General features: G+C 31.1%; 2 protein-coding genes across 3 annotated transcripts in view; one reads left to right on the top strand and one right to left on the bottom strand.

Annotated features, from left to right (window-relative positions):
• Positions 1 to 4,516, bottom strand: part of LOC108690256 (DNA helicase MCM8-like) — a 19,324-nt gene extending 14,808 nt beyond the window's left edge. For both annotated transcript variants that reach the window (XR_001931874.1, XM_018197449.1), the window contains exons 1-3: positions 4,481 to 4,516; positions 1,316 to 1,411; positions 799 to 1,040 (exon numbers count right to left, since the gene is read on the bottom strand). Coding sequence is in view for 1 of the 2 variants with exons in the window: in XM_018197449.1 (XP_018052938.1) it covers positions 799 to 951 (153 nt within the window). In the remaining variant the exon portion in view is untranslated. The remainder of the gene's footprint in view (positions 1 to 798; positions 1,041 to 1,315; positions 1,412 to 4,480) is intronic.
• A 3,878-nt stretch (positions 4,517 to 8,394) lies between these two features.
• LOC108690255 (serine/arginine-rich splicing factor 2) lies at positions 8,395 to 14,800 on the top strand. Its single transcript, XM_018197448.1, has 4 exons — positions 8,395 to 8,748; positions 14,084 to 14,227; positions 14,382 to 14,579; positions 14,690 to 14,800. The coding sequence occupies exons 1-4, from the start codon at positions 8,567 to 8,569 to the stop codon at positions 14,694 to 14,696; spliced, it is 531 nt and encodes a 176-aa protein (XP_018052937.1). The 5' UTR covers positions 8,395 to 8,566; the 3' UTR covers positions 14,697 to 14,800.
• Positions 14,801 to 14,806: the final 6 nt, after the last annotated feature.

Here is a 14,806-nt window from a genome sequence, read left to right as displayed (position 1 = left end):
CGGCACGAACTTTCCGGACAATCCAATAATATAAATAAAGATTATAATAAAGAGTAAAAGTATTAAAAATAAAAAATAAGAATTAAATATAAATATCAGAAAAATATTCAAAAATAAATATAAGAATATTACAAAAATTATTATACTTTTGAATATTATTTTAAAGACCAGATATGAACACACAAGAATTAAGACTAAGCAATCAAACTGGATCTTAATACTGAAAACAATTTCGTGTGAATTTATATATCACAATTCCAATGCTGTAAACGCGCCGAAATTATTTTCAGTCTTGAAACAGAACATCAGAACTGGAATAATGATTGATACAATGAAATTGACAAGTTTTTATATTTAATAATATTGATGCTCATTAGGTATCTCTATAATAATCTTTAAGCATCTTAAAATTTGTAAATAATTGTAATACGAAAAATATTATCCGGCCACGGATCGAGCCCGGGTGTCACATATTCCGTGCGAGTGTCCTATAGTCATTAGACCATCGAGGCCTTAGTAATATTCTTCACAATACATAATCGAAATGTGTATACAGAAAACACATTTTAAAGCTGCGTACAAAAATATTTTTGTTTTGGAAAACCATTTTAAAAAATGTCTATTTCCTATTTTAAATGAATATCTAAAAATCATTTTGTATTTTCAAATGGAAAGATTACAATTATTTTATATCTTCTATTTCAAATAAATTTAAACAGCCATTTTGCCCTCCCTCCCATCTCTGTCCACTTACAATTAATTTAAAATAATATATATCTAATAATAAAAAAATAGTACCTGATGAATACTAAGTTTAATACAATTTAATGTTTTTGTTGGATTCTCATATATCTCATCTTTAAAATTTGGCCACTCTTTCATAAATTCAGTATCATTGTACAATTCACATATATCGACATCGAAAGACATTCCTGCTTCAAAATTTGCCATTGTGCATTACGAAGATAATTCTTTGTGCCTTCCTATAAAGCCTTCCATTGCTTTAGTTTGCTTTGCAATAATACAGTCGGGTTTATATTCTGTTATAAAAGTAATTTATTAATACATACAATACATATATTAGAGCCCAGACACAATGAAAAACATAGGCAATAAAAACAGGAAATAATATACAGGCAATAGATTCGATCTATCAGAAATCATTAATGCATAGCAATTTTTGCAATCTATTGCCTGTATTATTTTCTGTGTTATTTCTAATGATTTTTATCTAAGCCCTTAAGCATGTGATGTGTGCAAAAACACACACACACACACACACACACACACGCGCGCGCGCGCGCGTGATATTTACCTTTATCAGAAAAAAACAATCTCCATCCATAATATGGAATACCTGCATTTCTGCCAATGTCTAAATTATCTGAATTATAATTTGTTTCACTTTGATCTAAAATAAAAATAAATAATTTATCCATTTTAAAGAAACAGTAAAATAGTATACACTTCTTATTCTTCACAAAACAATAACAGACTTCAAGGAATACATCAAATAAAGCCAAATGTGAATCGCCACAAGATCTTCATGTATTTAAAAATAAATATATTGAACGATGTATTCCAAAATTAATTATCAATATTGAAAAACTATAATGCATATAAAACGTAAACTACAGATTTTCAGTACTAGCAGTAAATTTTGGAACACAGTCTCAATTGTTCGTTTCATTACAAAGATAAATAGTCGTGTCCTCAACGACCTAGTTAGACTTATTTTACTGCGTAAGATTTTATGCAAATTAAAAATTTGGATTCATTTTCATGTTTTACATCTTTTTGATGCTAATTTTAATAAGTATATAAAAATTTAATTTTTAAAAAAGATTTTTCAGTGTTTCATCATTTTTTTATTGATAACATTGGTACAATTCAACATTTATGGAGAGATATAAAATATAGTCCAATTTAATCAATACAGTCAATTTTTTAAATTTTCTAATTAATTACATATTTTGAATTTAGATTATTTTCTTTATTTTTATTTTTCTTTATTTGTATTTTATTCTATCTAATTATGTTAAATTTTCAATGTATTTGATTCTTACTTTACCCTGTATTTATTGTTATTTAACAGTCACAATATTAATAGTCACAATTTTCTCCAAAATTATTAATAATAAGAAAATATTTTAGATAAAAGTGGAATGATTTCAAGAGGATATTTTTCATATTATTGTTCTTGTAAGTGGAGGTAACAAAAAAATGAAAATCACGATCACTTTTAAAAATGAAATTATATGATTTTTTACATAGTATGATTCTTCTAATTTTTCTACATATGAAAACACTAAGGTAGAGATATAAAAAAAACCATAGTTTATGAAACATTTTATACTTCATTGTGGTATTCATATAAAATGTTAAATATCATCGTAAACTATTAATTTTTTTATTACCGTACCTTGATACTTTTAGGAACAAATTAATGAGATGAATCAATTGATATAAAGAAAACACAGCTGCTTAAAAAAAATATGTAGACAAAAATGGAAACTTTTTTAAATGAGCAGCTGTTTTCTTTATATCAATCGATTCATGTCGTTATTTCATTCATAAAAATATTAAAATACAATAATAAAACAATTTAAAATTTACAAGATATTTAACATTTTATGTCAAAATAACATTTTATGCCAGAATAAAGTATAAAATATTTTTTATTGTTGGTTTTTCATATTTCTACCTTAATATTTTAATATGCAAAATAATTGAAGAAATCTATAAAGGAATAATTGTTACACTGAAGATGACCTAATCTTATGGTCAAAATGTTTGTAATTGATGATTGACATACATTATTTTTGACTGCACACGTACAACTCTGCCGGCTCTCAGTGGCTATACATTCCTTTATAGAAACCTTTTTAAATTTTAATTTTAATTGTAATTAGAGGAATCATACTATATAGATAAAAAAAATCATATAATTTCATTTTAAAAAGTAAAAGTGATCTTCATATCTTTTTGAGGTCTCCACCTAAAAGAAAAACATGACCAAAATACATTTCTTTCAAAATCATTCTACTTTTATCTAAAACATTTTTTCGTATCATTAATAATTTTAAAGCAAATTGACTGCATTTATTAAAATTGACTGTATTGATTAAAAATCTTGTACATATTATACGTCAGACATAATTCACGAAATACTCAAGATTAAAGAAGAAATTCCTTAAGATTAAAGAAGAAAGAGATGTTTATTTTGTCATTGATCAAATGATAGAAAAACTAAATATACTGTGCTCTATATGGCAAATCAATATCAAGAAACATCATACACATTATTCTAACATATTATATAAGCTATATTTTATATTTTTTTATTTTAGAATCTTTATAATTATTTTGGTTAAAATAAGAAGAATTTAATAAGTATGTTATAAATTGATTTTATTTCTTTCACAAAAAACTTGATCTCTTTTTCACTTATAAAATCTTCATATTTCCATATGTTCAAATAAATCAACTTCATGAAGCCCCAACAATATAATTATATTTTTGAAGTATATAATCCCTGAAGTATATAATCTAAAGAATTACAAGTAGAATAAAGATTTTTTTCATTCATTTACATAAAAATTATAAATTCTTAACCAATATCATGTTTTTTCAAAACTTATAAAATACTAAATTTATAAAAAATAAGTAAAATAGAATTTGTCTTCTATTATAGTAAAAATTTATTGTCTCAAAGTGTAAAAGAATTACAAATGTACAAAACTGTAAAGCAAAAAATCTACTATTGTCCCAAAATGCAGACTTTGAATCAAAAATTTCGTATTGTATGTAATGTTGTGCTCAATCCCGCAAAGATATTAATCATAAAAGGTTAATTTTACAATGAATCTATAAACGCTGCAAAGCATTTGTAGTGAGACTTGGACTACAGCCCAAAACTCAAGATTCCCGACTACCGACTTATTGTAAAATCAGGATAAAGTTAAGTATTGTTAGATTAGGAAATCTGCCACATCGATGGCGTAGAGGGTTAGAAGCTCCGCACAATAAAAGGAACAGAGAATAAGAATTTCATTGTATTACACTGTTTCTTTTATTGTGCCTCTTACACAAATTGTGTTTTATAAATACAAATTATCTGTTTTAAAAACTTAAATTCTCTACTATAAAACAAAAATTATATAAAAAATGTGTTTCTAAAATAGAAAATTTGTATTTTAAAGCTGAGAATGCGTCTTTAAAGCAAAGAATTTATGTAACTCTCTATGTCACCGATATGACAGATTTCCTAATCTAATAATTAACTTAAATAATTAAAAACAAAAACTTTAATGATTAATATCTCGCTTCGAGGAACTGAATATTTTAATATCAGATTCTTTCGTTTTATGCAAAAATATGTCGAATGAGCATAATTTTATTAAAATTAAAAATGAAGAGTGTCTTCTGGATAATTATCCATAAAAAATAAGAAATTAATGTAGAAAATTTCAATACTTACTTGGTTCAGTAGATTTTTCGATAATTTGCTTTTTTATCCGTCTCTTTTTTAAAAAATTTGATTTGTCACCCATAATAATCTATAATATATATAATAGTATGTAATTACTCAGGATACCCTTCTCATGCTTAGAACGTATATAAATAGAAGGAGAATAGAGCACTGAGCAAAAATCTATGCGAGAAAGAAAGGTAATAATGGACAAATATTGGTAAAGCGTATGTGTCTATTCTTCATTCCGCCCCGTAGTTAAATCCCTGCTTAAGATACCTTTACATGGCAGCGTCAAGCGTCAAGTGTCGAGCATGCGTGAACTTGCTATTCGTCAATTTTTATCATGTGATTTGTTTTTAGCGAATAGTAAGCTCATGATGCTTGACGCTTCACGCTTGACGCTCCTATATCATAATACCTTTAACTGCGTTCGGTAATGCAAATCTGATGGCTTCTGCATACTGAACGCGGAAACGCTTGCCGCGCAGCAAAATGTGATGCGGTAGCCATGAATAAGCTTACAGCTCCTAATGTGTTCATTAGTTATCGCGTCTCATTTTGCCACGCGGCAAGTGTTTCCACGTCCAGTGCAGGAGCCATGAGGCGTCGGAATGCTCTTATAGCATATGTCACGTACACTGTAGAAAAAGAGTATTCCAACGCCTCAAATTTGCATTGTCGAATGCAGATCTTCCCGATCCCACACACGGTACTTGAACAAGAAACGCTAGAACATTGAGAACATTTATCTTTTACTACCTTTTTCTCTCGCACAAATTTTTGCATCAGCGCAAGCATGGGCAAGTATAGGCAATGTCCCTTTTATTAATATGTATGTTCTAAGTTCTCATGCCTCCTCAGTTCTAATTTCAAGGAAATTATGCTCATTCGATTACTCTAACACGAAACAAAAATCTAGCAGAAAAAAGGAGAATTTATATTGGCTAGAGACAATGGGTGCATTCAGAACAACAACCAGAGTGACCTCTGTTTGGTCTATATTTTTAATTCTAACGGAATATGCCAATTAGATGCAAGAGCCCACTGAGCGCTCAGTGAGCGGATGTAGGAATCGAATCGAGTGTATAATAAGAATTGGATGTTTTCCAATTGCTTAACACATTCTAACACAAACATACACAAGAATGCACAAAATGTATCATCGTGCACGATTCAATTGGAACAGAACGCTGTGTACGCTGTGCATGATTAAAATCCGTTTTCCGGATACAGTTAGATTAAATGTAGCTTTTTCCCTATTAAATAAAAAAAGCAAACGTGTCGACCACTCAACGTCTTCCTCATTTATAGCCGCCGCAGTTAGTAACATGTAAAGCCGGCGGCACACGATGCATGTTTTCCTGCTGGATTGCTAACTGGATTAGAATCTTGCCACCATATTGGCTGCGGTGCTCAGTGCCAGTATTGTAGCCAACACGGTGGCAAGATTCTATCCGCGCACAAAGATGGTCGCAACTGTTTCTGACTGAGTCGTAAACATACATAAGTTGTTGTCGTAGGTCAACACACGTAAGATCTCAACTAACGCAATTACGTATACGTGATACACATAAACGACATACATAAAATCATTGTGCGTTGACCTACGACGACTTACGAGTCGTCGTCCGACTTACAATTGGAAACAGTTACGACCATCTTTGCACGGACCCTAATCTATTCCAACAGGAAAACAAGCATGGTGTGTCGTAGACTTAATTGTCACTAGAAAACACAAGCTTACATAGCCCTCGACTGAGTGTGCCTTCCAACAAGCGACACAGTGCGACGCAGTGATCATGTTATTTTTGTTTAACAACATTTTGGTAAACAACAAGGATGATCCATTATATCATACTGTGTCATTTGTGTCGCTTGTTGGAAGGTACATTGAATATAGATGTGTAGCGTTGTTTTGACGATAATGGACAATTGGAACGCAACTTGTGTGCACGAAAGTGTCTAGGGATATTGCAATTGGAAAACACCCCCCCATTGTTTGTTTTGTCTCTTGAAATTCTCGGGAGCTGTTTGGAGCTCGGAGTCGCTCCAAACGAACCCAGTGTACTTGAAATGGAGGATTTACATTATGTACGACATTCAATATGTTGTCATCATACGTTGTCCATTTGTTGAATTTACACTGAATCCGACGTGCGTCATATATATGACGTTTTGCAACCAATCAAAAAATAGAATTTTATTTTGTATCGATGATACATGAAGCAAAATCCTGTTTTCATCGTACAACACACGTCGAATCCAATATAAAGGCCATTCTACATTGGTATCGTATCAGGAGCGTAAGCATCATGCGACTAAGACTCGTTTTACAATCAGTCGTATGTCAATGTCGGCTATCGCTAGTCATTTGTCGCATATGAATACAACTCGCTATTCTACAATTGAGTCATTGATCGAAGTCGGAAGATCGAAACAAATGTAAAGAATATTAAAACGTTGAATATATATTCAAATTTATTATTAATTTGGACGCAAATAATGATTGCAGGACAATGTGACTCCACTTGCTTGACGACTACTATTGATTTAATTAATTTTATAATATTGAAAAGGATCAAAACGATGATCGAAACGTATATTATTCAAGTTATTAAACTTGAATAAATTTATATAAACAAATTCACCCAATGTCAGCTCTTATAGGCATTTCTTAAGTTTGATACAAAAGAATTAAATTATAAAATATTTTTATATTAAATAATAATAATTTAACAAATAAAAAATCTGGCATATTTATTTATATCATAACAATTTCTTAAATTTATGGATTTTTTGCCACAGAACTCTTTTTTGCTAACATTTTTAAAATTCACATCGCATTTATCATACAAGTAATGATTTTCGCGAATAAAATCAATAATTATTTCATCTACATTCAGTGATTCCATAATATAATATAAATATATTCATATATTCGTAAAAATATTTGTTTATCCATACATAAATGTGTCCGAAGGTTATGTTTCATCTAGTAGTCGGAAAAGATGGGAATTGACCCATCTTCTATTCCAACGATAGCCGATTTGCGATAACTTCATTAGACAGCCGACAATCCAGTGCGCATGCGTATGACGCCCGACTTCGACATATGGTTGTTAGAATGAGTCTTAAGGGAGCATTTATATTGGCCGTTACTGTATGCCTTATACCGTAATCTGTAAGAATTGACTAATCATAGTATCGAGAATTTTCCTCTCATTCGACTGTAAGAAGGGAATATTCAAAGTGATTGGTTAATTTTTATAAATTATTAATTTTTATAAATTAACATATGGCATACGGTTATGGCTAATATAAACTCTCTAAAATTAAAGCATCGGATTGGTAAAAGCAATAAGCTTGTGACTTGCGATGTCTACGATATGACCGATGTAGAATCTTAAATTCAACAATAGTAACGATGAATAATGTCGTACGTAATGTAAATCCTACATTTTAAGTACGCTGTTCGGAGCGACTCCGAACAGCTCCCGAGAGATAAAACGAACAATGCTAATAAATCTAATTGTTTAGAATCAAGATAAATTTTCACGAACTGCTCTAACCGACTGTTTCAACGACAAAAAGAATCACATGGTCAAAATTGAATGAATATAAATCAAGCGTTTACTTTAATCATATAATCTTTTTAAAACATCCGGTTTGAAACAGCTCATGAAATTTTACCTTCAACTGAATTCGATTCTTGGGCTATGTTCCAAAACTTCCTCTTCGAAAAAGATTTTATTTTTTATATAATATACGTTATGCGTACTATATATTTCGAGTAAAATATTTCTCAGAGAGGAACTTTTGGAATGTAGCCTTGAAGATGAAAAAGAATCGATTCTCGAGACATCGAATCAGAATCTGGCATCACGAATCTATACTTATATTACATCTATGGTCGTAGCAAATTCCGCCATCGTCGTCACTCACAGTCACTAATAATACTAGTATACGCCATTTTTCCTTTGTCGTTCGCTTACGCTTGTTTGGTCACTGATCGTTACAACTGTCAACGAAGATTCCACGTAATCTCACGCATCTTACTACAAGGACCGGAGACGTGACGTTCGAGAGGGAAGAATGAGTTACGGTAGGCCACCGCCCCGCATCGACGGGATGGTTTCCCTGAAAGTCGACAATCTCACGTATAGGACGACGCCGGAAGATCTGAGGCGCGTGTTCGAGCGATGCGGCGAGGTTGGCGACATTTATATTCCCCGGGATCGCTTCACGCGCGAAAGCCGCGGCTTTGCGTTTGTCAGGTGAGCCACGTTTCAATAATCGCGTCTTGCGATTGTGCACGCCCGCCATATGGACGGTACATTCAATTAACCGCTCTCTTGTGGGCAATGGTGTGTCTTGGATATATTGACGCCAACGGTGATGGTGACGTCACGATGCGAGCGCATTAGTTCGCAAATCGATGTTTCCGATTGGAACGCTATACTCCTATATGCTAAGATGACCAACCATCTCAAATTAGAAGTCTCTTTGGGTCTGTTTTCCGTGACTTAACTACACATTTTGGAACTTAAAGTGAGACAAGTATATGTTTTATATTTGACGAAAGTAGGAAAGAGAATTCTAGTACCAAGTATCTATCATAGAACACGGAATTTTGATCGGAATCATTCTGGTTTTCCTAGAAAACAATAGAAATCTAGAGAATAATTCCGATCGGAATTCATTCAGACTTATTTCATGATAAGAAACAAGTTTGTTAAACGAGAAGGATAACACTTAGGGAGAGATGTACTTCCGAAAATGTGAACTCTCCGATTTTCTTCTCGATTGATATACTACTATATTTTGATGCCATAATTACGAATACTGAATTGATTACAAATATGATCGTGAAAATTACCGGGATCATTTTCATGATCAAAATATTTAAAAAACTTTTTTTCACATTTTTTTCATAGAAAATCGTGTGCCCTTCGCAGTGGGGAGGAGAGGGGGGGAGAGTCGCTTCGCATGGAAAGTCGAAATCCACGTGTAACAGTATAATTATGGAAGTCATGTGCTCCTTAGCAAAAGGAATGGGGGGGGGGCATGAACCAAAATACTAACAGCTCTACTTGCGATTACATAAAATGTAAAAGTTTATATTTAACCGTAAAAATGATCTTGTCGGCAATTTCCATGATTGTATTTGTAATTAGTACACAAAAGTACAGATAAAAATCAATTTTAATAAATATTAGTAAATATTTGTAATATAACTAATAAAATATTAGTAAATATTTGACCGTGAAAATGATCTTGTCAGTAATTTTCATGATCATATTAGAGCATCAAAATATAGTAATATATCAATCAACAAGAAAATCGGGGGGATCGCCTTTTCGGAAGTACTCCAATATTGAATTTTTTTTTATGTTCCCTCTTTTTTTTTGAGGAATTGGTCACCTTACATATGTATTTTTTTCCATAATACGATTTTTTTCGAACAATTTAATATAAAGTGACAACATATCTTTAATATCAAGATTATTAGAGCAATGTCACAAATCATTTTTGAAATTCACATACACATACACATGTTTTACATACATGATAAGTCCATTTTAATCAATTCAGTCAATTTTCTTTGAAATTATTAATGATACGAAGAAATGCTTTAGATGAAAGTAGAACGGTTTTGAGAGAAATGTATTCTGATCAAATTGTTTTTCTTCTAGGTGGAGGCGCGAAGAAAATATGAAAATCACTTCTATTTTTTTTTAATAGAATTATATGATTTTTTTATCAGGTATAAATGATTTCTCTAATTCTGCATATAAAAGTATTAAGATAGAGATATAAAAAAATCAATAGTTTACGAGAAATATTTTATACTTTATTCTGATACATTTTAATATAAAATGTTAAATATCTCGTAAACTTTCAACTTCTTTTATTATCATACTTTAATATGGTTATGAACAGAATAATGAGTTGAATTAATTGGTATAAAGAAAATACATAGTTGCTTATTTAAAAAAGTATTCATCTTGTTTACATATTTTTTTCTGAAGCAACTGTCTTTACACTAATTGAGTCATCTCATTTTTTTGTTTAAGTATTAAGGTAAAAAGTATTAAGGTACGATTATTAAAAAGTTATTAATTCACACGCACGCACGCACGCACACACGAGATATTTAACGAGATATTTTATGTCAGAATGAAGTATAAAATATCTCATAAATTATTGATTTTTTTTTTATATCTGTACCTTGTAACCTTGTGTGTTTTATACAACTGAATAACTAGAGGAATCATTACGTAAAAATTATAATTCCATTTAAAAAAGTGGAAGTGAATCTTCATAGCTTTTTGGTGCCCTATCTAGAAAAATAAATAAATAAATAAATAAATAGTAACAATCCAAAATGTGTCTCTCTCTAAATCATTCCATCTTCATGTGAAAGATTTTTTTGTTTATTATTAATAATTTTGGAAAGAAAATCGATTATATTGATTAAAATGGATTACTCTATACATATCTGTGTGATGTAAAATCGAAAAATTTCACCGCTCTTATCTTATTACTTTTATATAATTCGATTTGGAAATAAACGCGCTTTATTTACTATAACAGGGTTACTACAGATTTAAAAAAAAAACCAGAACAATCGGGGAAAAATCATGGAAATTTAAATGGGTCGTGGAAAATCTGGAAAAATCAGGGAACAATATAAAAGTCTAGAATTTTGAGCTTTGCATTTCTAAAAAAATGCTTTTATTCTAAACAATATTGTTACAATTTAAAAAACAATATATTTAACACTTATAATTAAATACTGATTTTCTTACAGCGAATTCGATTGGATGCACATTCAAGACATACACAAAATAAACAAAAATATGTTTATACATAAACATAGAAATCGATTAAAATACTCAATACATTTATTGTACTATTAGATGAAATATGTTTTATAATTTTAAATATTTGCATTTCATTTTTATACACAAATTAAATCAGTGTACAACGGCTTTAATGTGCACTAGTGCTTTCAATCGAATTTTATTCAGTATTACAAACTGTATACTAGACTATGCATCAGTCATTATGTTAAAAGAAATGTAATTATTACTTTTTTACATGTAGAAATTAGACATTTCTTACAATGTCAAATTAATTTTTTGTTTTAAGTTTTGTATTCTTTAATTTTTTCTCTTATGTTTCCAAAAAAAAAATAGAAAAAAAATTAATGTAAACTATTAATTCTGGTTCGGGCGATAATGACATGTTCTCGGATAACCCCTGAAGTAGAAGGACTAATATAGTTCGTTTGGAATCGTCATGTTCAAAAACACGGTTTCAAGAAAAACGCATTTAAAATTTTGAAATATTTTAATACAAATACTGTTCCTTTTGCCATTAGAAACGAAAAATTTTCACGCAAAGCGAGGTCCACTTCATCTCCCTTCTTGTCTAAGAGAAAGTCGGTGGGGGTGGACCTCATTTCGCGTAGAAAGTCTTATGCCTTTGGTAAAAAGAGTATAAGGTAATTTTTAATCCTTCATGATCACTGTGAGTCAAAATGACCCAAAATGAGCATATGATAAATCATCTCAAGAGAATTAGGCGAATATGCATTTGAAAATATTACAAATTTAAAAAGTTATTTTTTCAGTAATAAAACTCATTTTTCCGAAGTTAACATATTTGCGGTTTTTTTTTTTTTTTAGTGTTAAAATTACATTTTTCACTACGTTATTCTATTTTCTCAAAGACTAAAATTATATACTGTAATTTTTTTAAGTCAATGGAACTAATACTATTGATTTGATAACACTTCAAAAATGATCATTTTAATCATTGTGTAGCTTTTTTGAAATGTGATCATGAAAGGTTAAAATTGTGTATGATAAAAATAAGACATTTTTCAAAATTTATTTGTTAATAGCTTTACTGTTAATGAAGTAATCACCTTTTCAAGGATACTTGAGTACAACATCCCTCCTATATATGAAGTGTTATATACAGAAAATAAGGAAATTTTGAAAATGAATCTTATGTAAATATATCTCGAAAACTATATGAGATCACCAATTAATTCATAAGAAAAAATTGAATCAGTATTCTTACTTTTATAATGTTATAACATGTTAAGGTCAAGGTCATCGAAGAGGTTTCCCCTAAAAGAAATACCTTTGTTACAATGTTAAGAACTATTACTATCGCAAATCCTTCTCTCTTCATGATTCCACACAAAGCGAAGGAATCCACCTCATTTCCCTTTTACCTAGGGGCGTCCGACTTTCCACACCAAGCGAGGTCCACTCCATCCTCCTTTCTTACAGAGCAATCGATTTTCTAAGCAGGTAGAATATAGATATGGATCTCGCTTCGCGGGAAAATTTGAATATCTCTAGACTGAGGGAAGTAGGATGGAGTCATGAGGCTTCCTGGAGAGAAAAGGAAGAAAGATGAACTGGTGTAAAAGTTCAGCCAAAAAAAACAGGTCTATGGAGTCTCATTTTCGCTTTGTATGGAAAGTCATTACGCAAGGGGGAAGTCAGTGTGAAATAGTCAGATTTCTACATATATGTAATATACAAGATGGTTTAAAATAACCTTTTGTTCTTAAAGATATATATTCCTGGCCATATTCTGAAATGATTTTTCCTTTGTCAAAAATTTGTTCGAAGCTTCGTTTTTAAAATATAAAAAGAAGTAGTTAGCGTCGATAGCTAGATCACAAGTCCAGAACGGCAAGTAAGCAGGAGTGACACGCTCACCGGTACATGTGAGTGTTTACGCTCCTGTTAGACTCAACAGTCACACGACAGTATGCACGTCTACAATATACATTCGAATTTTCTCTCTTTCTCACATACGCGCGCGCGTGCGCGTATTTAAATATATTATAATATATATTAATATATTATTTAATATAGTTTTATCCTGAAATTGATATTTAAATAATCTGATATCTGTGGAAAGTTACGTTTGTAATGGAAATTCATTGCAATAAATTTTTATTTTGGATAGTAATCTGACGGAAAATTATTTATCCGTCTTTCTTCAGAAGCTGGAGAATTATTAAAATTATCGAATCTCTACAATATGTTTAATAGTTTTATACTTATAATTTTATACTCTTACTCGAAATTAATTTTGGTTTATTCCATATTATTAATTGGTTTAGTGTCGAGAAAGAAGCATAGTCGCGTTTCTCATAGGAAACGTTTTACGTCTGTTTCTTAAAACGCGATTTGCAGATACTTATGTTGACTTCGCGTTATTATTTTGTCTGATTCTACATTTATATAAAAAACTCTTTAATACTTAACTTTTATTAGAATCGTACAAAGATGACAAATGCTTTGATATCATTTACAAGTTAAAGTTAGTAATAATTAATGTTGATAACTGAATAAGTGCGAGGAATTAGAAAGAGGGGGAGGGAGAGAGAAGAGAGGAGAGAATAATTCCAAATCTTATTCGTATGATGATAAAAATATTTATCTTGCTTAGAATATAAGTGAATCACGCAGTGCTACATGAGAAAAATGTATAGGTAGTATATGTTAAGAAAGGAAATGAAATATACTGAAAATATTGAAGCAGTAAGTCGAGTATTTTGAATATATTTCTTGGCAGATTTTATGATAAGCGCGATGCGGAAGACGCATTAGATGCCATGGACGGAAGACTGTTGGACGGTAGGGAACTCCGAGTTCAAATGGCACGGTACGGACGTCCGACATCTCCGCATCGTAGCCGTGGAAGTCGTCGTCGTGGAAGGTGAGTTTGTGTTGTTTTTATTTATTTAGAGCGTACAAATAGAATGAAAAAGAGGAAGGAGAGGAGGGAGGGAAGAAGGAGGAATGGAAAGAATAAATTATTTTTCAGTGCAAATATTTTGTTTATTAGAGAATTTTCGATTATTTGTTTACAGATCACGAAGTAGAAGTAGAGATCGCAGGCGTTCGCGATCTCGATCCCGTAGTAGGTCGCGTAGTCGTGACAGAGACCGCAGGCGCTCTTACAGCCGCAGCCGTAGTCGCTCTCGTTCGGACAGCAAGAGCTCACGTGGCAAATCACGCTCGCGTAGCAAATCTCAGGACAGGCAGAAAGACAGTCGTTCCAAATCCAGGTGAGAATTACCTCAGTTAATTTCGAGATAAGAAAATAAGTCTTTACGTTTTATTAAATCGTTGAAACATTTTTCTCTCATGATTGATCAATTGTTACATATGTTTCCAGGGACTGAACTAATTGAAGAGTGTGCGAGAGGATAAGAATGAATGCGCGCGTATCCAACGAGTGCTGAATAATCTATATTGAGATTGAGAAAAAAAGGTATTCCATTACCCTCTATAG

This window comes from Atta colombica, unplaced genomic scaffold (genome assembly GCF_001594045.1).
Source record: "Atta colombica isolate Treedump-2 unplaced genomic scaffold, Acol1.0 scaffold300, whole genome shotgun sequence".
In the NCBI taxonomy this organism is placed as follows: Eukaryota; Metazoa; Arthropoda; class Insecta; order Hymenoptera; family Formicidae; genus Atta; species Atta colombica.
Note: the sequence above shows the minus strand (reverse complement) of the source record. Positions and strands in the feature narration are given on the sequence as shown.

What these genes read in the sequence shown, in the direction of transcription:
- LOC108690255 (XM_018197448.1), top strand. Translation starts at nt 8,567, where the DNA reads ATGAGTTACGGTAGGCCACCGCCCCGCATCGACGGGATGGTTTCCCTG. An exon ending in CGCGGCTTTGCGTTTGTCAG is followed by an intron (nt 8,749 to 14,083) that starts GTGAGCCACGTT and finishes ATTTCTTGGCAG; the next exon opens with ATTTTATGATAAGCGCGATG. An exon ending in GGAAGTCGTCGTCGTGGAAG is followed by an intron (nt 14,228 to 14,381) that starts GTGAGTTTGTGT and finishes ATTTGTTTACAG; the next exon opens with ATCACGAAGTAGAAGTAGAG.